This window comes from Schistocerca nitens, chromosome 5 (assembly GCF_023898315.1).
Source record: "Schistocerca nitens isolate TAMUIC-IGC-003100 chromosome 5, iqSchNite1.1, whole genome shotgun sequence".
In the NCBI taxonomy this organism is placed as follows: domain Eukaryota; kingdom Metazoa; phylum Arthropoda; class Insecta; order Orthoptera; family Acrididae; genus Schistocerca; species Schistocerca nitens.
In genome coordinates, this window is record NC_064618.1 from 246,774,985 (window position 1) to 246,800,828 (window position 25,844).

The following is a 25,844-nucleotide window of genomic DNA, read 5'->3' on the forward strand; positions in this document are numbered from 1 at the left end:
TAACCAGACTTAACGTCTGAGAAAGTAAAGAATAATAATAATAATAATAATAGTTTTACTTGGATCTTATACTCTGTTACAGGTAGTGTACTTTTGAACTAGAGTTCCCGGGAACAGCAGCACAATCATAGACAATATCTTCATAGAGTAAACAGTCCCTTAGGTGTACTGGTCCATATTTTGGTGATCAGACACGTTGTCATCAGGTACACTGGGGGTACATGGCCAACTTATATCCCCCCCCCCCCCCCCACACACACACACACCTGTGAACTGTTCTCTAAACTCAAGAGAAAGTGCAGCAGATAGAAGTAACAGAAATCCAGAAGGTGTTTTTATCCATGTAGGAACAATTTCCCTTTGAAACAACAGTGAGGAAGAAATTGTAAACTGCACAAGGTACCTTATTTGAATGGCCAGAAGTCTCTACACAGATTCCAGTATAATAATCAGTGGTATTGTGTACAGGAGATCAGTGAACGACAGCTATGTGCAGCGAATAAACAGCAACATTAAAGAACACTGCAATAAACTAGGAGTCATTTTCATTGATCCCAACAAATTTCTAAGTGCAAAGTATCTTGCCAAAGGTGGTCTACATCTGAATAGGTTGGGCTCAAAAATATTCAGTAATATATTCATAGATGCTTGCCAGGTTATAAAAAATAAGGGGAACTGATAAGTAGTGATTTTGGGGGGGGGGGGGGTGAAAAAACTTGTGTAGAATTAAGAAAGACAAAACCAAACCATTATCTGGCAAGAAATGTGCTAAAGCCTATAAGTGATGAAGTAGATTGTTATGCACTGCAATATAAATGTTTTAAATAGTGGTGCTTCAAACAATAAAAACTCCAAAATAAACAAATTGGAAATCATTGTGTCAGACTGCAAATTCTAGATTTGTTTCTTTAAATGAGCATTGGTTTACTGAAGAAACAATTAAAATTTTGTACAAAATAGGGAACTTCAGGTTAGCAAGTAGCTTTTGCAGAGCTGTTGTGTAGAAATAGTGGACTCACTAGTAAATGCTATAATAACAACAATATACAGAATTCCAGGGAGGTCAACAACGTAACTGTTCATATCTAAGCTTCAAATTATGCTAGAAGACCTTTTTAGATAAAAAAAATTTAATAGCTGCTGATTTTAATATTGATATTTGCATGTGATAGTAGCTGTGCTTCAAGTTTCGCTGACTTAGTAAAGAAATATGGTTTAAAATTGAATTTCTTGGAGTCTACCAGAGACAATGGCCAATCAGCAACCTGTAGTGACAATGTTCTAACTAATTATGTATACGAAGATGTGTACATATTTTGCGTAAATATAGGTATTTCAGATCATTGTGCATTGTTCATTAAGTTGCCACAGACAGGAATATTTCACATATGAGAAGGAACTTTAGCAAAGAAAACTTGCTAATATTTAGTAATAAGATAAGATAGAAAAAAATGGCCATTTTGATCATTGCAACACAAGTGATGAAAACTTTGGGAAATTCCTAAATAGTGTTCTTGGTGTCTTTCATGAAACATTTTCACCTAAACTCTGCGACAATAAGATGAAATAAATTGAAGTGGATTGCCCAGTGCATAAAAATTTCCAGTGTAAGGAAAAGTGACTGCGCCGAGAATTAAAATATAATAAAAGATATTGATTTCATTGAATATGTTAGGCTCTGTAAAACCATATTTACGAGAGTTGTCAAGGCAGCAAAGCAATTGGTAAATAACAGCCTACTTTTAAACCATAAAAATAAGACAAAGGCTGTATGGTCGGTTATTAAATCTGGGTTAGGTGTTAAAACCTGTAACCAAGAAATTTCAAAAATTGACAGTGAAGGAAATACTAATATAAGTACAACTCAAATACCGGAGTAATTTAATGAATTCCTTAGAAATGTAGCAAAGTCTGATGTAGATGTAACAGATTATCACAATGAAGTAAATTCTTTTCGCCTAAATGGAAACTCTGAAAACTACAAATTTTTAAAAGTTTCTGTAGAAGATGCATCCTAACGTAAAAAATTGCAAGTAGGGATGGAATACCCATCAGAGTTATTAAAGCAGTGCACAACAAAATTGCAAACCCACTAGCTCAAATAATCAATGTTTTGAAGAGGGCTGTTTCCCAAAGGTACTGAAATAGTGCTGAAGTCAAACCACTATTCAAGAAGGGATCACAGGTCGATTTTCAAACTGTCTGGGTACTAAAAGGCTTTTACTCCTAATTACACATTGAAATAAAAGTTTTGCTGCCTTCAAATGAATACCACTGGTGTAACAATTGATGCAAACAGGAGTAGTATCCTCTCCAAATCCTGACTTTCGGATTCACTTTTTCCCTGAAGGTGTGATTTTTGAAGAACCTGAGATTAGCAGAATAGATGAGATTAGAGTGAAGAAATATAGATACTTGTCTTCTCCAATTCTTGATAGCTTTCTGTAGCCAATTCTTGATAGACTGTCGCACAGGAGTGTCCAGCAGGGAAAGTAGTCTGACAGTCAATACATTTTTCTCCATTTCCTGTGACACGGGAAGAAAATTTTGTTCCGACAGTAACAGAGCATGTAGAAAACTAAATGAATGAAGTGGAAAAAGAGGTATTTAGAGTTTCACTGTGGCCAGCCTCCTGCATGCAAGCTTATAAGCCAAGGAGGCCTGCAGGGAACATGACATGACACATTATGTCATTCTCCCACAGTCTTGTCACTTTGCTGTTCCATCACAAAACCAGAACTTGTGGGAGGAGGAGGAGTGGCTGGGAATGAGGCACAAACAAGCTGCAGTCAGTGAAGCTGACTCTCCAGACATGACATACATCATACCAGTCACTGTAGTCAGATTAAGTAACCTTAACCTGACTTATTTTCTATGATGTTTATCGCATGCACATTTTAACAGAGTGCCTTTTAAGTTGCAATGAGAGGGCAGAAGCAAACTTAGATGGGCATCTGTCCTTTATTTTAGCCGATTCCAGCCTGAGCTTTTAGGATTTAGGTTTTAGTGTGTTGGAGAATGGCTGGCCCAAGCTCTTTATTCCAGCTATCAGCATCAAATTCTTACACAGTAGATTCAGTAAGTTCTGGCATTACATTAGAATAAAGTACAATTAAAATTAAGTATCGAATTTGTTTTCGTCATTTCCACCTTCCGTTGCTTTACGCTTCATAGAGGCTCTGAAAAGCCTTGACAAAAGCGTTGACTGGAATGTTGTTGAGAATCACTGTGACATTCTGTTGAGTTGATTCAACATCTTCAAAATGCTCAGCCTTGAGAGCAGATTTAAGTTTGCAGAAGAAGGTTAAGTCTGTTTGGTCTAAATCATGCAAATATGAGGACTGTTAGGGGATTGTTATCACTCTTCTGATCAAAAATAGATGCACAGGAATGTCACTGGTGGCTGGAAAATAGTAACAGAGAATAAACATGCATCACTGCAGATCTCATGTGCTTGAAGCATTACCAAATGCGAAAAAAAAGTACTGTTAGTACAGGAAACTTTGGCCCAAGTTCCCGTATTTGTTCGAGCAATAGTACCACTTGTTTCTTCAGTAAAAATTCAGTCCCAGAAATTATTGAATCAACTGTAGCTCTGGGAAACATCCTGTTACCCACTCAGATGGAAAGTGAAAGTATTTATCCTAACAATATTAAGAATAATGTACAGTATTACTGGAAGCACAGGTACCTTGTATGGTGAGATGCTCTACCAGTTTACAGTGCTTGTTGAATATCAGTCTCAGTGGTCTGTATTTTACATAACTGCTTTTGACGTACTGACGAGGTCTTGCCCAGCTAGATTTGAAAGGAGATACAAGAACTTCTATTTGATGATGGTGGGACAAATGTGCTGCGGTTTTTTGAAAGAGTGTGCAATATCAAGATTTCGTCCTAAACTGATCAGTGGAGTGTGGTTTACCCATTTGCTGTTAGCAGTCAGTGAGCTGTTTGTCATCTTAATTTTTCATAATTTTTTTATCAGATATTTATAACCATTTTTACAGTACTTTAAATATATTTTGTGGAATGCATCTACTGAAGAAGTTCCACTTCCCTAGCTAACTACAGAAGATTTTATGTTGACTAGCTTTTGTAGAATGCTACTTACATGCAGCTTGTTAAAAACGTGATCACACATTCTTGTGGAACTCTCATATATTTTCCTAAATATTTGAGCTAAAGTGGAAGATAACAGGCTAATGCTGTAATCATATTTTATAATATTAGGTGCATTCATGGCACTTGACATTGTGACACATTTAGTGAGAGATCAGTGTTTCATCTCCACCTAAATTATTTCTTCCTCTGTTGCTACAAATTGATTTTGGTTTGTTGCAGCAAATTTTAATTCAGAATAGAAAATTAAAAAAATATATCATAAAAAATAAACTGGACAGAAGTGGGATGTTTACTTACCTGTTGACAAAACGGTTATGAGAATGGACAGATACAAACGCACTAGCAGATGAATCCCTATATTACTTGGGACCTGCAAGAGTCCTTTCTCAGGAGAAAGAGGTGGCTAAAGCATCTTTTCCAAAAATAAACAAACAAACCTACTAACTAAATATACTACTGGTGTTGGAGAAAGGATGAAACATCCTTGGTTATGGAATTTGGAGAGATAATATGTGGTAGTGTATTTGAAAATTATTCGCTTGTATGTTTATCAGCAAGCTAGCCCTCCAATGCCCATGTAAACGTTATCCTCTTATTTGAATTACTTCTCCGTTCTCCTCCCTCCCCCCCCTCCCCCTCCTACACACACACACACACACACACACACACACACACACACACACACACACCATCTTCATCTCCCATTTCTGCTCTTCTCCAGCTCATTTTTCTCCTTCCTCTCTCTTCACCACCTTTTTTTTCTTGTTCCCCTCTAGCCCATTTTTTTTCTCCTCGCATTTTCATTCTCTTTTTCTCTGCACTTCTATTTCCCCCCCTCCCCCCTCCCGATACATTACCATTTGATTCAACATTAAGTGTAAGAAAATTAATATTTAGAGCGTTAGTCGACAGTTAAAGACGGAAATAATGCATAATGATAGCCTTCTCTTTTTACAATCGTAAGTACGCACATAAATTATCCTTTGGTAGAAAGGTAAATACAGCGAATATGGAGGAAGGAAATAAGCACAGACTGCGGTTACGCGCGTGCACGTGCTGGAGTCATGTGATAATTTAAAATACTAATAAGTTATAGGCGTGACCTGTTTCTGTCACCTACATTTCAACGATTGCAATAACGCGCTTTAAGGGTGCAGTGCAGTGTGGCACGTATATTTGAATAACACAGTAGTAAATTGTGTAAAACCAAGTTTTTCTTCGTTGTCTCGTGTGATTATTCGGCTTTTGTATGGCTGTTATACCAGTAGTGCACGGGAAAATGACGTATTATGTTTAACGAAATTACCCCTAAATCTTTATTTCTATTGAAGAAAATGGTCTTTACTTTATAAACACGTTAGTGTGAACTTATTATGGCATATACCTCTAAAACGTTCAGATCGATAGTAGGAAATAAAACTACTGATAATTGTTTCCGTTTGCTTTGCGAAAGCCCGACAGCTACTAACATCTTTACCCAGTTTCAAGCAATGCGCCATGCACCGCACTGACTTGCAGAGTTTAGGTGTACTATACTCAGTCGTTAGTGCTCTGTTTCCGATATGGCGGTAGGAGTGGTGTCACTCAGTGCGGTTATCTGTCATCATATTTGATACGGTGAATGAAGTGTGAAAACAACGTCGACATCGTTTCATATTATTCTTTTTAGTAACTGCCGAAAATATTATTGCGTATAAACAGACAACTCATTAAAAGAAACATTTTTGCCGCAAAACATGTGGCAGGTGTAAGGTGACGTCCTTGGTGTAACATCTTCACATACAATTGGGAGAGTTGACTACACAGTGCTTGTAGCCTGATCTGAGCCACTTTCTCGCGGTATGTTGATAATTTTTATCTGTAATATTATTGCATTTTGTTTCTTACATCAACAAACATTTGAAGCGTATCTTCGTTCCAGTAGTTGGCACGTATGTGTAAAGCGCAAATTTTGTGTTTGGTCGCCCCTTGTTTTGATAAAAATACATATATGAATTCAGTATTTTTCATAAAAACTGAAATAAAAGTGTAGCCGTCGTCTTATTAACATCTTTTGGAGCCTTTGCATAATACAAACTGTAATTTCAACGAAAGCATAGCCAGATAAATAATAGTTTGACAAAGAATGTTGTTGCTCCACTAGTTTCTTGTTATAAGTTCTTTCCTGGAAATTCCAGTAATGCCAACAGTTTTAGAGAAAGATTTTATCAGTGATATGGCAATTGTTATTTAATGCATTCAGTGATAGACACTTTTTGTATCTTTCTAAAACTGAGAATTGCCAGTAATATAAAACATAAACAAACATACATTTGCCAATGCTATGCTTAAGAATTGCTATCTTTTCTTCAGCCTTGAACAATTTTGGAACTTGAATCTACTGCATACATGATAGTGATGCATGAGCATTTGCTTGAAGTATCCACATGGGTCATTCCAGGTATTTATATGCATACCATATCAGATCTGAATGACACCTGGCTTGTGGGGATAACAAATTTGAAGGTTTCTTTCCAGAGTTTGGAAGTTCCAATATTTTTTAACATTGCAGTGGCACAAAATGACACTTGTTAACATTTTAAAAATAAATCACTTTTTTTTTAAATCAAAGAATCTATTTGAAGTTTGGTCGTAGTATGTATTGGAAACAAAATTACCTAACATCTCAGAGTAAACCCACTGCTTACAGTTTTGATAAATAAATACATCATCACAAAAGGAAAAAAATCTACACCCCCAAATTTGACATCCTGAATAATTTTCAAAACATGACTTATTATATGGGCAAATAAAATTAGTAGCTTTTATGTTCCTTTGATATTTTTTGTGCTCTAATGCAAATTTATTAATATTTTTTATTCAGTCGTCTTACAAGATCAGCCGTCTTTCATATGTTTATAAAAAATTACTAATGTTTTTGTAACACACTTTTATATTTTTCTTAAGTATTCGGTGTTCTTATACTCCATAATAAATATTTTGTTCAAAAACCAGTGAGCGAGCTGTGTAACCACTGGAAAAATCTTCAAATATTTGTATGTTGGCAGCCATATTTTTTGACTTTATGAATTCCTTAGGCACTACTCTCTCGTAAGTAGAGTGCTCACTTTTGACGTTACATGTTCTTAGTGAATAGGGTGAAGTGGGGTAAGTGTAACCACGTTTTGGCATAGTTCAACTTTGACACCAAATTGCCAATTCTTATTGAAGATATGATTGTGAAATTTCTCATGCTTAAAGTTTGACTTATTGACTTTTAAACAATATACATTTTGTTTTTGAAAGAAAAAATTATATGGTAAAATAATTGTTTTCAAAATTTTGTGTTGTGAGGTTACACTTGCCCCATGGTTCAGGGCAAGTGTTACCCCCTCATTCTTGCACCCATACCGAGCATTGTAAAAGGGACTTGGGGTAAGTGACCTGATTACCCAATTTTTACTGAATTTGAGGATTTTTAAATTATTAAAATATCTTAAATTTTACTCAAGATATGAACTTTTTTGCACACACCTCTTTGTATATTATGAAATACACAGAAAATATTAGCTAAACTAAAAAATAAATGTTAGCCTAAACCATAAAACACTGAAACAGAACGCATCATAGATGATTTACTTTTGTTTTAGGCCAGTAATTTATTAGTTTAAATTCTACAAAAGTAATATTTTTTCTTTATTAGGCAATTTAACAAAAATAATAAAATATCTAGTCTCAAGAGAAAAGGAAAAAATCACTTTATAAGTTCACTTTCTATTATTTTTCATGGTAATTGAATTAAAGTTGTTGGCAATTTGTGTTTAATGCTAAACTGCCCTAATTCAACTTATTATATTCACACTTAGGCCCTAACTATTATTTAGTCACTGAATGTTGTATGAATCATATGTAACACCAAATGTCAGGTCTCCCTTGTGACCCAAAGTAGGCTCAGGCAGCACTGAAATGATATCAGAGGAGGGAACTTGCGTCTCATCTCTTCTATCAGACCAATAGAATGTGGTGCCATGCTTTGTCTTATTTTTGCATCTGAGGAAAATCACTTCTGGATCTCCTAAATCAATAATTTTGGTAACTTGGCCAATAAAATGAACTTTCTTACATTTTGTTGCAAAAGCTACTAGAACATAGTTTCCAACTGCACTTTTATCTTTGGCTTCAAAAAAGTTCTTCTTCTTCACAGCTTATCATTTCTTTCTTGAGATCATCCAGTGTTATCATCTTCATCACTACTTATTAAAGATAGGCCTCCTTCAGTTTCACTTTCTTCACATGTTGATTCAACTTCCAGTCTTTTTTTCTTGTTACCCACATGAGCAATCAGGGATTTTTTTTTTTTTATTTTTTTCCTCCACGACATTCTGAGATGCTATTTCGCATAAAGTAACAGCACTTTGTTTGGAAGATTTACTTTTCATTACCAAGCCATTTTTTATGCCGATGATGCTTTTTTTGTCTTGCTTTCTCCTTATTATTCTTGTTTCCTTTAAAATCTTTTTCTTTATAGATGGCATCTTGAAAAGTGATAACTTCAGCTCCTGCTGCAATCCTTTTGTTTTACCAGTGGGACTACACTGTTGGACTGTTTCCAATAATAACCTTTCAAATGACAAATCAGAAGTTCCAGAACATAATGAAACATTGGTTAGCTTGGGAATGGTTGAGAAAGAACTCTGATACTGGGAGAACTACAGGGCTCAGTAGATGTAGACCTGTAAAATTCTGGAGGTTGAAAGCTGGAAGCTTCCCAAAAATCTGAGTACTTTCTGTTAGAGACGTAGCTTCCACACAGTCTATGGCTGCATTATCGTGAGTTGGCAATGGATTTGTTTCTGCCAAAGATTTAGTATGAGCTACATATCTTTTATATGCCTCTGGATCATATTTAGTTTTATCAATTATTTCTCTACTGTAAGGGAATATTCCTGCTTTTTGAAAACCACTTTTCAACAATTCAGGTGGTATTTCATTCCATACAGCAGTGAGGAGATTGGAAAAGTCACGTTTGCTAATTTTTACCCCTTGATGATGTCTCTGGTGATGAGTTAACTTTTGGTCCCAAGTAGATTTCACACACAGGAAGGCCAGTTTAGTTGATCTAGCGTGATGGCTTAAATAAATAAATATGTTTCGGTAAGTTTGTTTGGGGCAAGTGTAACACCCCCTGGTTACACTTGCCCCAGCCAATTGGTTACACTTGCTCCACATGGGAAAAAGTTGAGGTAAGTGTAACCATGCCTGGCATATCAAGAGCTTTATCAGTAGAGTAAAACGAATCTCATATTTGAAATTGTCATGCAAAAGTTAGTTTGTAACCAAAAAATTGTGCAGTTATCTTTAAAACTGCAAAAATGACAGACCACCAAATTCTGAGCATGTCACTCTCTCGCAGAGTGAAAATGTAGACGTCAATTCAAGTCCAAAAATTAATTACCAATTTATGTCAGATTTGACAACTTATGGTTAAATATAACAAAGAAAGGAGTAAATTAACATGTGTGATAGGTCTGAGGTTAAAATACAGCTTCTTTAAGGCACCATAAGCCGTGGTTACACTAACCCCATGGTTACACTTACCCCACTTCACCCTACTGTAAAAAGGGGAATGTACTCCAAAACTTTGTAACTGGGTTGCAAATAAAAAAGAAAATTAAAGTTACTTTGGATGTTGAAGTACAAGAAGTTGTACTAGATTAGAAACTACTGTAGAAAAAATCCTGCTTGTATCGACTTGCTGGATGAAAATGTAAAGAATAATTTACACCAAGCTACAAAGAAGAAACAAATTCAGTTGTTGTATGAATAGTCTCATCAAGTATGAAGGATGTGATAAGCAAAGGGGAAAAAACCAATTTCAGAGAAAGAAAATGCTTGATTGTAAGCAATTTACATGAAATGGTTTAAATTTTAAAAATGAAACTAAAGTAGGTAGGCCTATTTTCAAATCTTGTTTAACCTGTCTCAAATTGTGCAATTTAATGGGAAAAGATATGTGGTGGACTCCCATTTATCATAGGTTGTGTGTCATCATGTACATAATATACTATTTAATTCTCTTAGCTTTTGATATGGAAGATGCTGCTGCCAGACACAAGTCTCAAAAACATTGTTGTAAAAAAGTGTTTAAAGTCTCGTTTGAGAAAACTGAAATCGTTCCCTCGAAACCTCTGTGTGTAAGTGAAGCCTTCATAAAGAATCGTAAAATTAACATAGTTGTATCTTGGAGAAATCATAGAGTGCAACTTAAGTAAGAAACACTGATTAATAGAATCAACAAATTTAAAGAAAAAGCTCAATTTCTAACATGGTCAACATATAATAAAATACACTTGTCACTATACACCAAGATGTAATACAATAAAACTGTAACACTTGTGGAAGTCACTTATGTGTGTGAAACCCTGTAAGTAAAAATGAAAGAACTGATCAGCTCCTCAAAACTGTAAGAAGAGTCATCAGAACTAGCATAAAGAAAAAAATACCTGGCCAAAAGAGATTGAAAAATATTCCTTATATTGATCCAATCACCAGCATAATGAAGAAGAAAAGAATTCATTATTTCTTTCACATCTTGTTAATGCAAGGAAAAAGCATTTTACACCAACTTGTGATGAGAAATCTGGGAAAGACAACGGGACAGCAGTGTATCTGAGAAATTCAGCAAGATTTTAGTCATTGGACTTCGGTAACGTGTGCAGAGAATGACAAATTTTCAGTGGAAATGACATGTAGGAATATAAAGATTTAGACACATTGAGAAAAATGTAATCAAAAGAATGACACTGTACTGAGTGAATCATAAGGACGGGGGTTAAAATAAGCACGAGGCATTCCTGCCTGTCGTACGAGGTGAATAAAAGGAGTTTCACATGTTTCGGCCTTTATGTGATGGTCCCCTGTAGGGTTTGACTTCCATTCTTCAAAATTTTCCCGAAGAACAAGCCAATTGGTGAAGGGCGCCTTACAAGGTGCATCGTGTCAATCGTGCATTGAAATCTTTAGCCCACTTTCTCGTCACCGCATTGCAATCCTGCCCATTCTCCATCTCTTGGGCGAGGACACCTTCCTGGGTGCGTTTTCGACCATGCACTATGCAGTGTCGATTTCTGCGTCGACAATGACCGTGGACTTCTTTGCACCTGATACCCAGCACTGTAGCCAGTCTGTTGTGGTGTGGCCGCCATGTACCCTGTTGGTTGTAGCCCCCGACCACACAGGGATCGCTCTGCTGATGCCTGCGCCGTTACCTACCCACTTATGCCAAGGGGTAGATGCCCAGCTCTCTGGGCCAGGCCTTTGCTGTGGCTGGGTGTCACCTGTGGGGAGGGCCTCTCGTCGGAGTGGGTGGCATCAGGGTGGATGACACGCGATGAAGCGTAGTCCGTCATCTCTTGCTGGTGGTGAAACACCATCAGTCTTTAAGTGGTCACGAGCTCAATTCAACACACAGAAGTACGACCCCAAATTGTTTCTCTCTGTGGCCACACCGTGGGAGGAACATCAGGCTGAGGATGGCAGGAAATCTTATTCACCCTGGTACCTTGTATGTTCGAGACCTGATGGGGAATCTTTCATGATGATAGTATTCTGTTGAGCATTTAGAGGACAGGTTTGGGGAGGTGGAGGGCATGTCCAAAATGAGATCTGGGTCAGTCTTGATCAAAACAGCATCCTCTGTTCAGTCACGGGAGTTACTCGCTTGTGACAAGCTGGGGGATGTTTCTGTAACCATCATGCCCCATAAGAGCTTAAATATGGTCCAGGGTATCATATTTCACAGAGGCCTTCTTTTGCAGACCGACGATGAGCTGCGCGCCAATTTAGAGCGGCGAGGTGTACATTTCGTCTGGCATGTCCACCGGGGTCTGAAGGATAATCAGGTTGCCACCTGTGCCTTCACCTTGGATTTTGAGGGTGATACATTGCCTGAGAAGGTCAAGGTGATGGTCTACTGGTGTGATGTAAAGCCCTATATACCTCCCCCGATGCGGTGCTTTAAGTGCTGGAAGTTCGGCTGTACTTCCAGCGTCACATGCCGATATTGCGGACGCCCATCACATCCCAATACTCCATGTGCCTCACCTCGCATGTGTGTCAACTGTGGAGAGCAACATTCGCCTTGCTCACCTGACTGCAGGATTCTCCAGAAAGAAGGAAAAATCGTAGAGTACAAGACCTGGACAGACTGACCTACACTAAGAGAAAATTTGAACGCCTGCATCCTGTACATACGACATCGTCTTACACCGCCACTACAACAGTTCTGGCACCATCAGCTCCGCCAACCCAGGTCACCTCTCAGAGCCTGAAGACTACATCTGACCCCTTGATGGTGGGGGGCATTTCCCTCCTTGTTGCTCCTGCAATACCTACTTCGCCCCCCCCCCCCCCCCCCCCCAACCCAAACATTGGGGACATCCATCCCCACTTCTAAGCCGGAGAAGCGTAAGTCTTCTTAGGCTTCTCTCGTGAGTAAGGGGTCCCTTGGGTCACTCCCTTCCCAGGTTTCTTATAGTGGGACAGACGACATCCGCCAGTGACAGAAGAGTCCAAAAGCCACTGGTCATAGGGGCTTCACACTCATTCTCAGTCCCGGAGACAGCCAGTGAAGTCCTCCCAGCCAGGGAAACCCAAGGATTAGTGAGAGAAGTCCAAAAAGAAAACCCCTAAGACCAAGGAAATTGCGGTGGCACCCACACCACTGTTACCTATAAGCTCTGGGGCTGAGGATGGGGTGGAGATTACGGCATCCGCTTAGGACCTAGATCTCACCAGGCCCTCAGACACAATGGATATAGACTGCTCAGGCAATAAATCAGTGGCAGCAGGTGACCCTGAGGCGTAAACTGCCTCATTGAATATTCCGTGCCTTCCCAGTCTCACAGTGTCATCCTACAGTGGAATTGTGGTGGTTTTCTCCACTGCCTGTCTGAGCTACGGTAACTGTTAAGTTGCATTGCTCTCCAGGAAACCTGGTTCCCAGCAGTGTGGACTTCTGCCCACCGCGGCTATAAGGGATATTACAGGAACCATAGCGACTATAATGGAGTGTCAGGTGGAGTTTGCATTTATGTCCTAAACTCGGTCTGTAGTGAACATGTGTCCCTTCAAACTACTCTTGAAGCTGTTGCTGTCAGAATAAGGACAATGCAGGAAATAACTGTCTGCAATGTATATCTCCCTCCAGATGATGCAGTACCCCTGAATGTATTAGCTGCACTGATTGATCAGCTCCTTAAACCTTTCCTACTTCTGAGAGATTTTAATGCCCATAACCCCTTGTGGTGTGGTACCATGCTTACTGGGCGAGGCAGATGTCGAAACTTTGCTATTGCAATTCAACCTCTGCCTCTTATATACTTTGGCTGCCACACATTTCAGTGTGGCTCATGGTAGTTACTCAGCCATTGATTTATAAATTTGCTGCCCAGGACTTCTCCCATCCATCTTCCTATACTTGTTGTCCATTCATGTACGCATCCATGGTGTACGCCTCAGCCGCAGCTCTGTCTATACCTTTTGCATGGCCCTAAGGACTCCGTTAACCCCGCCAATCTCCGCTGTCACTTCCTCTCGATTCTTGACATGTTCCGGGCCTCTGAAGTGGTTTACACCGATGGCTCAATGGCTGATGGTCATGCCGGCTTTGCGTACGTCCATGGAGGACATATTGAGCAGCACTCCTTGCCATGGCTGCAGTGTTTTCACTGCAGAGCTGGCAGCCATATCTCATGCTCTTAATTACATCCGCTCATGCCCTGGCGAGCCATTTATCCTGTTTACTGACTCATTGAACAGCCTACAAGAGACAGCCAGTGCTACCGTCAACACCCTCTGGTAACGTCCATTGAGGAGTCCATCTATGCCCTGGGACAGTCCCGCTGTTCTGTGGTGTTTGTGTGGACCCCAGGACACGTCGGAATCCCCGGCAACGAACTTGCCGACAGGCTGGCCAAACAGGCAACATGGAAACCGCTTCCGGAGATAGGCATCTCCGAAGCTGACCTGTGTTCTGTCTTACACTGCAGGGTTTTCCGGCTTTGGGAGACGGTATGGCATAACAGCGCGCACAACAAACTGTGTGTCATTAAGGAGACTATGAATATGTGGAAGTCTTCCATGCAGGCTTCTCGCAAGGAATCAGTTGTCCTCTGCCGGCTCTGCATTGGCCGTACGTGGCTAACGCATGGTTACCTACTCCATCGCTATGACCCGCCTCTGTTTCTCTGTGCGCCCCAAATCACAGTCGTCCACCTCTTGCTGGACTGCCCACTTTTAACTGCTCTGTGGCAGACTTTTAACTTTCTCAGCACCCTGCCTTCGGTGTTAGGTGACAATGCCTTCACAGCAGCTTTAGTTTTACGTTTTGTCTATGAGAGCGGGTTTTATACTTCTATGTAGGTTTTAGCACATGTCTTTGTCCCTTTGTGTCCTCCACCCTAGTGATTTTAGGGTGGAGGTTTTAATGTGTTTCAGAGTGGATGGCTTTCCCTTTTTATTCTCGTGGTTGGCCAGCCACTGTAATCCCCCCCTGTGGGTCCGGGGATTAGAATAGGCCCGAGGTATTCCTGCCTGTCGTAAGAGGCGACTAAAAGGAGTCCCACCCCCTCAAGGGGGTCGTTAGCGCCTGCGTCCGGAGACGGACGGTTCCACGACCTCTATTTGCGGTCATTTTGCTTTTTCACTTCTCGTTTCTTCCTTCCTTTGGTTGGTTCCTTTCTTTGCTCTTCTCCACCTCACTGTCTTCCTTACTCTTTCCCTTGTGTTCTTCTCCTTGCCTTCTCATTGCCTTCTTCTCCTTGCCTTCTTCTCCTTGCCTTCTTCTCCTTGCCTTCTCATTGCCTTCTTCTCCTTGCCTTCTCATTGCCTTCTTCTCCTTGCCTTCTCATTGCCTTCTTCTCCTTGCCTTCTCATTGCCTTCTTCTCCCTGCCTTCTCTAGTCTCCGCCTCGGCGTTTGAGACAGTCTGTCCTCTCTCTCCCTCTCTCTCTTCTTTTTCCTCTTCTTCCTTCCTCCCTGTGCGTGCCTGAAGGCCGACCCACGCGTTCGCACGCGTAGCCGGTGACGGGGTAACGCGTAATTCCCCGCCCTGGGTAGACATGTAAGGCACGCACGTACCCCCTGGTAAAGGCCAGGCCCAGGGAGGGGTGATTGCCTGAGCTGATACCTTCTGACCATGCCGATTGGTCCCTCCGTCTGTTTCTCGGGAGGTGTGACCTGAGGTGTAAACATTCACCTAAGGCGGGAGTGCCCTCTGAGAGGGTCCCCACAAGGAAGGAGCGCGCCATCGGAGACGCTGGCAATCATGGGGGATTCCTCCGCAATGGATTTCACTCCATCTCTCTCGACTTCTGCCCAAAAACGGAAACATGACCCGCCACCAGTGACAAAAGTACTACCGCCTGCCCCACAGTTCCTCGTCGTTTCTCGCTCTGAGGACGGAAAGGATTTTTCCTCTGTCAACCCTTTCGTTATCCAGAAGGGCGTAGATGCCATAGCCGGATCTGTCAAATCTTGTACCAGGTTGCGTAACGGTACCTTATTACTAGAAACTGAGAGCGCCTTTCAGGCACAAAAAATGCTTCGGGCCACACTCCTGTACACATTCCCTGTCCGGGTGGAGGCTCACCGAACTTTGAATTTGTCTCTTGGTGTAGTCTATACTAGCTCCCTCGACGGATTGACTGACGAGGAGATTCAATCTTTCCTCGCTGAGCAGGGCGTGACGGCTGTCCATAGGGTCATGAAAAAGGTCAACAATGACCTTGTACCGACCCGGACACTTTTCTTGACCTTCGATAGTGTTAAGCTGCCATCGCGCATCGAGGCGGGCTACGAGGTTATTTCTGTTCGCCCCTATGTCGCGACACCTACGCGCTGCTACCAGTGTCAGCGTTTCAATCACACTCGACAGTCTTGTTCCAATGCGGCTAAATGTGTCACTTGTGGCAGGGATGCCCATGAGGGTGACTTGTCCACCTCCGTCTCCTCGTTGTGTGAACTGTCAGGGTGACCATGCCGCATCCTCCCGCGACTGTCCTGTCTATAAGGAAGAACGCTGTATCCAAGAAATTCTGGTCAAAGAGAAAGTGTCCACCTCGGCTGCTCGCAAGCTATTGGCTAGTAGGAAGCCCACGCTGCTCCCAGCGGGGAAATACAGTACTGTCCTCGCCTCTCCTTGGACTACCAGGGAGGTGGCAACCCAGACATGCGATCTGAGAGCGCATTTCAGGCACAAAAACTGCTTCGGGCCACACTCCTGTACACGTTCCCTGTCCGGGTGGAGGCTCACCGAACTTTGAATTCGTCTCGTGGTGTAGTCTATACTAGCTCCCTCGACGGATTGACTGACGAGGAGATTCAATCTTTCCTCGCTGAGCAGGGCGTGACGGCTGTCCATAGGGTCATGAAAAAGGTCAACAATGACCTTGTACCGACCCGGACACTTTTCTTGACCTTCGATAGTGTTAAGCTGCCATCGCGCATCAAGGCGGGCTACGAGGTTATTTCTGTTCGCCCCTATGTCCAGACACCTACGCGCTGCTACCAGTGTCAGCGTTTCAATCACACTCGACAGTCTTGTTCCAATGCGGCTAAATGTGTCACTTGTGGCAGGGATGCCCATGAGGGTGACTGTCCACCTCCGTCTCCTCGTTGTGTGAACTGTCAGGGTGACCATGCCGCATCCTCCCGCGACTGTCCTGTCTATAAGGAAGAATGCTGTATCCAAGAAATTCGGGTCAAAGAGAAAGTGTCCACCTCGGCTGCTCGCAAGCTATTGGCTAGTCGGAAGCCCACGCTGCTCCCAGCGGGGAAATACAGTACTGTCCTCGCCTCTCCTTGGACTACCAGGGAGGTGGCAACCCAGACATGCGATCTGACCTTCAGCACCACGGTCGTCCGTTCGGCCAGTGCTCAGATCGCGCGGTCGACGTCTCCTCTTCGTCCCATCACCCCACAGACACCAGCCCCTTCATCAGCTTCTGTTAAGACGAAGACCCAGAAGTCTGATGCACGGGCCTTCAAGAAGGACCCGTCCCGTGCAGACTTCCTACGTACCTCGACCTCCCAGCCTTTGACCGGTACTTCCACCAAACGTCCTTCCAAGAAGGCTCATAGGAAGCACAGTTCTCCTTCTCCGCCACGGCGCATTTCTTCTCCTGCGCCACCCAGCGGTTGCCGCCCCAGGCCGTCATCCGTTTCGCCTGGCCGCACCGCTGGTAGCCGAACATCTGGCCGTTCACCGGCGGAGGAAGCTCCCCCTCCCGGCCATCTTCCCAAGATGGCCGATGAACCTATAGACCCAATGGATGATGACTGTCCGCCTACTGATAGCGGCGGCAGTGCTCGCTCGAAGCCAGGCCCTCAGCGGCCTTCGAGGTGACCCCTTCTTTCATCTTCCTTTTCTTCTTACGATGTCACTTATTCACTGGAATATTCGCAGCATTCGCTCCAACCGAGAGGACTTGAAGTTGCTGCTCCGCTTGCACCGTCCGCTCGTCGTAGCCCTCCAGGAAACGAAGCTACGCCCATGCAATCAAATTGCCTTGGCACACTACACCTCTGTGCGTTTTGACCTACCCCCTGTGGTAGGTATCCCGGCTCATGGAGGGGTTATGTTGCTGGTCCGGGATGATATTTACTACGATCCCATCACGTTGCACACCGGCCTGCAGGCAGTTGCCATCCGCATTACTCTCCCCACTTTTACATTTTCCATTTGTACCGTTTACGCTCCATCGTCATCTGCCGTCACCAGGGCAGACATGATGCAACTTATTGCTCAGCTACCTGCACCATTTTTGTTAACTGGCGACTTCAATGCCCACCATCCCCTTTGGGGCTCTCCAGCATCCTGCCTGAGGGGCTCCCTGTTAGCAGACCTTTTCAACCAGCTCAATCTTGTCTGCCTCAATACTGGCGCCCCTACTTTTCTTTCGGACACATCTCACACCTATTCCCATTTAGACCTCTCTATATGTACTCCCCAACTTGCACGCCGGTTTGAGTGGTATGCACTTTCCGATACATATTCGAGCGACCACTTCCGTGTGTTATCCATCTCCTGCAGCATACCCCCTCTCCGTGCTCATCTAGTTGGACCATCTCCAAAGCAGACTGGGGGCTCTTCTCTTCCAGGGCGACCTTTCAGGATCAAACCTTCACAAGCTGCGATCATCAGGTCGCACACCTCACGGAAGTCATTCTCGCTGCTGCTGAATATTCCACCCCTCACCCTACTTTTTCTCCACGTCGCGTACCGGTCCCCTGGTGGACCGCAGCATGTAGCGACACTTTACGTGCTCGTCGACGTGCTTTACGCACCTTTAAACGCCACCCTACAGTGGCGAATTGTATCAATTATAAACGATTACGTGCACAGTGTCGTCGTATTATTAAAGAAAGCAAGAAAGCGAGCTGGGCTGCTTTCACAAGCACCTTCAACAGTTTTACTCCTCCTTCTGTTGTCTGGGGTAGCCTGCGCCGGCTATCTGGCACTAAGGTCCACTCGCCAGTTTCTGGCTTGACGGTCGCGAATGACGTCCTTGTGGCCCCTGAGGATGTCTCCAATGCCTTCGGCCGCTTTTTCGCCGAGGTTTCGAGCTCCGCTCATTACCACCCTGCCTTCCTCCCCTGCAAACAGGCGGAGGAGGCTAGGCCACCTAACTTCCGCTCCTCGAATCGTGAAAGTTATTATGCCCCATTCACCATGCGGGAACTCGAAAACGCACTTGGCCGATCACGGTCCTCCGCTCCAGGGCCTGATTCTATTCATATTCAGATGCTGAAGAACCTTTCTCCTGCGGGTAAAGGTTTTCTTCTTCGTACTTATAATCGCATCTGGATTGAGGGACATGTTCCCGCATGCTGGCGCGAGTCTATTGTTGTCCCGATTCCTAAGCCAGGGAAGGACAAGCACTTGCCTTCCAGTTATCGACCCATCTCGCTTACCAGCTGTGTCTGTAAAGTGATGGAGCGAATGGTTAACTCTCGATTGGTTTGGCTGCTCGAGTCTCGACGCCTACTTACCAATGTACAATGTGGATTTCGTAGGCGCCGCTCTGCTGTTGACCATCTGGTTACCTTGTCGACCTTCATTATGAATAACTTCTTGCGGAAGCGCCCGACCGCGGCTGTGTTCTTTGATTTGGAGAAGGCTTACACCTGTTGGAGGGCAGGCATTCTCCGCACCATGCATACATGGGGCCTTCGCGGTCGCCTCCCTCTTTTTATTCGTTCCTTTTTAATGGATCGACAGTTCAGGGTACGTGTGGGTTCTGTCCTGTCCGACACCTTTCGCCAGGAGAATGGGGTGCCACAGGGCTCAGTTTTGAGCGTCGCTCTCTTCGCCATCGCGATCAATCCAATAATGGATTGCCTCCCAGCTGATGTATCAGGCTCCCTTTTCGTGGACGATTTTACCATCTATTGCAGCGCGCAGTGTACACGTGTCCTGGAGCGCTGTCTTCAGCATTCTCTTGACCGTCTTTACTCCTGGAGTGTCTCCAATGGCTTCCGTTTTTCTGCCGAGAAGACGGTCTGTATTAACTTCTGGCACTACAAAGAGTTTCTCCCACCGTCCTTACGACTCAGTCCCGTTGCTCTCCCAATCGTGGAGACAACAAAATTTTTAGGTCTTACATTTGACAGGAAACTTAGCTGGTCTCCACATGTGTCATATTTGGCTGCCTGTTGTACCCGTTCTTTAAATGTCCTCCGTGTTCTCAGTGGTATGTCGTGGGGAGCGGATCGAACCGTCCTGCTTCGTCTATATCGGTCGATCGTCCGCTCCAAGCTGGATTATGGGAGCTTCGTATACTCCTCTGCACGGCCATCCATCTTACGCCGCCTCAACTCCATACAACATCGGGGTTTACGACTTGCGATCGGAGCGTTTTATACTAGTCCCGTAGAGAGTCTTCATGCTGATGCTGGCGAATTGCCACTCACCTACCGGCGCGATATACTGCTTTGTCGGTATGCCTGTCGGCTACTGTCAATGCCCGACAACCCGTCTTTTCGTTCCTTTTTTGACGACTCTCTCGACCGTCAATACGGGTTGTATGTCTCTGCCCTGCTACCCCCTGGAGTTCGCTTTCGTCGCCTCCTTCAACACCTTAATTTTTCACTCCCTGCAACCTTTCGAGTGGGCGAGAGCCACATGCCACCTTGGCTTCAGGCTCAGGTCCGCGTTCACCTTGACCTCAGCTCGCTCCCAAAAGAGGTTACCCCCGGTTCGGTCTACCACTCCCGTTTTGTTGATATGACCTTCATTTATACAGATGGCTCAAAGACCAATGACGGGGTCGGGTGTTCTTTTATTGTCGGGGCACAAAGTTTCAAATACCGGCTCCATGGCCATTGTTCGGTCTTCACAGCTGAGCTCTTTGCCCTCTACCAGGCTGTTCTTTACATCTGCCGCCACCGACATTCTGCTTATGTCATCTGCTCCGATTCCCTGAGCGCCATCCAGAGCCTCAGTGATCGGTATCCGGTTCACCCTTTCGTGCACCGGATCCAACGCTCTCTTCAGCAGCTGGTGGACGTCGGTTCTCCGGTTTGCTTTATGTGGGTCCCTGGCCATGTCGGTATCCCTGGGAACGAAGCTGCAGATGCCGCGGCCAAGGCTGCGGTCCTCCAGCCTCGGACAGCTTCTTGTTATGTCCCTTCGTCGGATTGTAGCAGGGTAATTTGTCGGTGCATTTTATCGCTGTGGCATGCCGATTGGGCTGCACTTACAAACAACAAGCTTCGGGCCTTGAAACCTCTTCCCGCGGCTTGGACGTCCTCCTCCCGCCCTTCTCGGCGGGAGGAGGTCGTTTTGGCCCGGTTACGCATTGGACACTGCCGGTTCAGCCATCACCATCTGCTGACGGCTGCGCCGGCGCCGTTCTGCCCATGTGGGCAATTGCTGACGGTCCGCCACATTTTAATGTCCTGTCCGGATTTTAACACACTGCGTCTAGATCTTAACCTGCCATGTACTCTAGATGCCATTTTAGCGGATGACCCACGAGCAGCTGCTCGCGTTCTTCGTTTTATCAATTTGACAAACCTCTCTAAGGACATTTGATGATGCTGTTTTTTAATCCTTTGCCTGTCAGTCTGTCTTTTATCGTGTTTTCCCTTTTAGTTGTTGTTTTAAACTCGTGCCTCGCAGTGCATTCTTAACGTAGTCAGGGCGCTAATGACCATTGAAGTTGTGCGCCCTAAAACCACAAAAAAAAAAAGAAAAGCCACTGTAATCAATCTGCTTTCGTGTTTTACTCTCTTCTGTTTCTAGCATGTCTGTGTTGTTTTTTTGTCCTCTTTTGTTCCTTTTAGTGTTTGTTGCCTTCCCTTCGTTCTTGTGGTTTTTCCTTCCTTTCCGTTTTGTGTTATATGTCTCGTCTGTTTTATTCTCACACTTGTGGCATTGTTTTGTTAGGAATGAGGGACTGATGACCTCGTAGTTTGGTCCTTTCTCCCACCTTTAAACCAACCAACCAACCAATCACGAGGATGTGACATTAAGAATTGAATGCTGAAAGACTCAAGCTCCCCATTGTAGCCAATAAAGTTAATAATAATTAAATGTACATAGTGCACAATCAAATACATTAGAGACTTGTCCCCTATTTAATATACATTTTCTGAATTCACCTCACAATTTTAGTTTTTATGATGAAAAGTATAGGTTTTACATAAAGTCCAGGAACGCTTTGAATTATTTACTACACAAGAACCAAACATTGTACAGATATCACACATACGAGGTGCGGCTAGAAAAAAACCGGACTGATGCTGGGAAACACATTTATTTACAATTATTTACAATTTCATGTTATCTCCTTCAATGTACTCTCCTCCTCGGTCTCTACACCGCCCCATACGAATTTTCCACTGTTCATAGCAATGCTGCAGATCATTTTCGGTAAGTCCATACATTACTTCCGTCGCTTTTTCTTTTACTGCTTCAACAGTCTCAAATCTAGTTCCTTTCAAAGCTGACTTGACTTTAGGGAAAAGAAAAAAGTCACAGGGGGCCAAATCAGGTGAGTAGGATGGATGATCTAAGATAGGAATGTTGTGTTTTGCCAAAAACGTCTTCACTGACAACGCACTGTGAGCTGGGGCGTTGTCTTGGTGAAGGATCCATGACTTTTTTCTCCACAAATCGTTCCGTTTTCTCCGTACTCGCTCACGTAGGGTAGCCAGGACGCTAATGTAGTAATGCTGATTCACTGTTTGTCCCTCTGGTATCCAATCAATGTGCACAATCCCTTTGATGTCAAAAAAAAAAAAAAAAAAAAAAAAAAATCATCATTGCCTTGAATTTCGATTTTGACATTCGTGCTTTTTTTTTGTCGTGGAGAACCAGGAGTTTTCCAATGCATCGATTGGCGTTTAGTTTCGGGATCGTAAGTAAAAACCCACGATTCATCGCAAGTAATAACATTTTGTAAGAAGGTGGGATCACTTTCAATGTTTTCCAGGATGTCAGAACAAATCATTCTTCGGCGTTCCTTCTGTTCAATTGTGAGACACTTTGGAACCATTTTTGAACACACTTTGTTCATGTTGAAACTTTCATGAAGAATCTGCCTAACACTTTCCTTGTCAACTCCTGTTAACTCAGACACTGCTCTGATTGTTAAATGGCGATCTTGTCGGACAAGTTTACCGATTTTTTCAATGTTTGCATCAGTTTTTGCTGACAATGGTCTGCCAGTGCGAGTGTCATCACTGGTGTCTTCGCGGCCATCTTTAAATCGTTTAAACCACTCAAACACTTGTGTTCGCGATAAACAATCATCGCCGTACACTTGTTGTAACATTACAAACGTTTCACTTGCAGATTTTCCTAGTTTGAAACAAAATTTGATGTTAACACGCTGTTCTTTCTGTACACTCAACATTTTCCGACGCACAGACAAAACGTCAACTACTTAAAACAGACGCCACGGGCAGACTGAGTGCAGGAGGCAGATGAAACTCGAGCAGTAGGCGGAGCGAGAGTCACGTGACAGGCCACGCGACTTTCAGCCTTATTGCATTCGTTTTATTGTTTCACCAGTACTAGTCCGGTTTTTTTCTAGCCACACCTCGTATGTCATTTTGAAGAGAAACTCTGAAAGTTTTTTTTAATGTTTACCGCCACAGTGTAGTTTGGTTATTTGCTGATGGTGCTAGTCGCAAACATGCCGAGTGCATCTGTTTCATGAAATGGCCTCCCCAATCACCAGATGTCACTCTGTGTGACTTTTTTCTGCGGGGACACATTAAAGATGTGGTGTATGTACCGCCTCTACCACGTGATGTAGAGAGCTCCAGGCGAGAATACAGGAAGCAGCTGCCACAGTTGACGATGCCATGCTGGGATGGGTATGGCAAGAATTCGATTGCCATATTGGCGTCTGCTGAGTCACTCATGGTTTGCATATCAAATGTTTGTAGAAAAAAAACTTTCAGAGCTTTTTTTCAATATGCAATATGTATGGCATCTATACATGTTTAGTTCTTGTGCGATAAATGATTGAAAGTGTTCCCAGACTTTATATACACCTGGTACATTAAATACAGAAAAGTGCAATTAAATATGGTGCAGATGTAAACATTAGTATATGTTGCAGGTCACTCTGTTGTTATTTGTTCACCCTTACATGTCCGTTTTAGGTGAGGGATGTTTTGAGATATGGTTGTGTAAGATATCAGTAGAGGTCATGGCTGAACTACCATGTTTATGACACTTGCAATGTAACCATTTCTGAATGCTTTTTCTGCTATTACCTTTGTATTGTATGCTAATTTTGTTTCCTTTTTTTATTTAGAAATGAGTGAAGTACGTAATCCTGGCCTATCACAGGGTTCGAATATGAGTCACACCAGAAACACATATGAATACTGCTTCAGTTCTGCTGTGACAGATGCACCAAATGCGAACTTAGGATACCGGCCCTGCGAGAGGAGGAGGGGGGCGGGGGTGGCTTGTTCCCTCATACCCCTCCTTTTCCTTTAGGTGCTCTAAGTTCTCATTTAATGCATAAAATAAAGGAAAGGCAACCACTCACCTCTAGCTGACTGGTGTGTGGCACTTAGAAGTACGCAACAGAAAACAGTATATGCACTAGCTTTAGAACTCTTGCTCTTTCTGTAGCAAAAGTACACAGTCACACACACCCACGACAAGGTTGTTGACTATCCATTATTGAGAGTGGTTGCCTATGTAGATGGAGATGAGCAGGGATAGAGAAGGATCTATGATGTAAGGAGGGGATAGCAGGGTAGTGTGAGGAAGTTCTCATGACAGACACCTCAGGGGCTGCACAAAAAGACGTAAGGAGTTCAGAGGGCAGGGCATAAAAGAGAGAGGGGGGGAGGGAGAAAGGAGAGGAAGGGGAGACTGGGAGGGAAGAGAGGTCTGAAAGAATAAAGGGAGGGTGGGGGAAGAAGTGTGGTGGGAGAAGGCAGTACATGATCTGGACACACAATAAATGGTGTGGACGGTAGAGAGAAGGGAAAAGGTTACGGCCAGCAGGATAGCGAGAGTGCAGGGTATGTTGGAGAGACAAGTTCTCGTCTGTTTATGCTCGCTGCTGACTGCTGCAATATATTGTCTGCATAATAGCACAACCTTTATTTGGCACTTGCTATCATCACAACCAGATTATCACCTTTCATCCTGAACCTAAACCTTAAGCTACACTACAGATCTTATCTGATACCAAAAATGAGATTTCAGGAGGGGCCGAAAAACACGCTCTAGCCCTAGGTCCAAGTAGTAACCTAACAGTATGTGCCCGCAGCATCCATCAGAAGATGAATTTACCATGTACCAAAAAGGAGCTACTTGATGGTAACCCAACCCGTGCATTTATACTATAATACATAAAAGAATACATTCCAAAACTATTGTTTTTTTGGAGGAGGAGTGTTGCAATGAAGATGACACCATTGAATTTAATCAGTGGATTCTGTCAAATTTTCACGTGTTCTGCAGACATTGCTGATTTAGTGGAGAACCTGTCATCTAAAATGAAAAAACTTGTTTCACACACATACATTACAAAGTTTCAATCAAAATATAATAAAGCACTCCGTCTTCAGGCCACAAGTGGCCCATCGGGACCATCCGACTGCCGTGTCATCCTCAGTTGAGGATGCGGATAGGAGGGGCATGTGGTCAGCACACCGCTCTCCCGGCCGTTATGATGGTTTTCTTTGACCGGAGCCGCTACTATTCGGTCGAGTAGCTCCTCAATTGCCATCACGAGGCTGAGTGCACCCCAAAAAATGGCAACAGCGCATGGCGGCAGGATGGTCACCCATCCAAGTGCCAGCCACGCCCGACAGCGCTTAACTTCGGTGATCTCAGGGGAACCAGTGCATCCACTGCGGCAAGGCCGTTGCCTAAAATATAGTAAGGAGCATTAAAAAAAATTGTCTAATGAAAACATTGCCAAAGTGTCAAAGAACTTTAATGAAAATTACTTTTTAACTATCCGGGGTAAAGCCCAAGGATATCATTGGACATCTTCCTCCTGGATCATAGATCCTATTACAGTTAACCTAAAAATACGGAAAATAGAATTTGTTAAGTGTCTTTGTGTCAAATCTCAAAACAGCATATCTGTGTGGTCTGTTGTGTGGATACCTTTAACAAAACAGTTAAGGGTGAAGGGTCGGCCCTGTCCTAGTGTGTTTATTTCATTTCCAATCTTAGCAAGCAACTGTGATAGCCAT

The 25,844-nt window shown here is 43.4% G+C and overlaps 1 protein-coding gene across 3 annotated transcripts in view; it reads left to right on the forward strand.

Moving 5' to 3' along the window:
* LOC126260848 (interaptin) overlaps positions 1–25,844 on the forward strand; it is a 212,946-nt gene that overhangs the window by 21,619 nt on the left and 165,483 nt on the right. Inside the window, exon 1 of one of the 3 annotated variants that reach the window (XM_049958256.1) lies at positions 6,509–6,562. The exons of the other annotated variants lie outside the window; for them this stretch is intronic. Coding sequence (XP_049814213.1) covers positions 6,524–6,562 — 39 coding nt within the window. The 5' untranslated portion in view covers positions 6,509–6,523. Of the gene's footprint in view, positions 1–6,508; positions 6,563–25,844 lie in introns of those variants that run through there. 3 annotated transcript variants of the gene reach the window in all.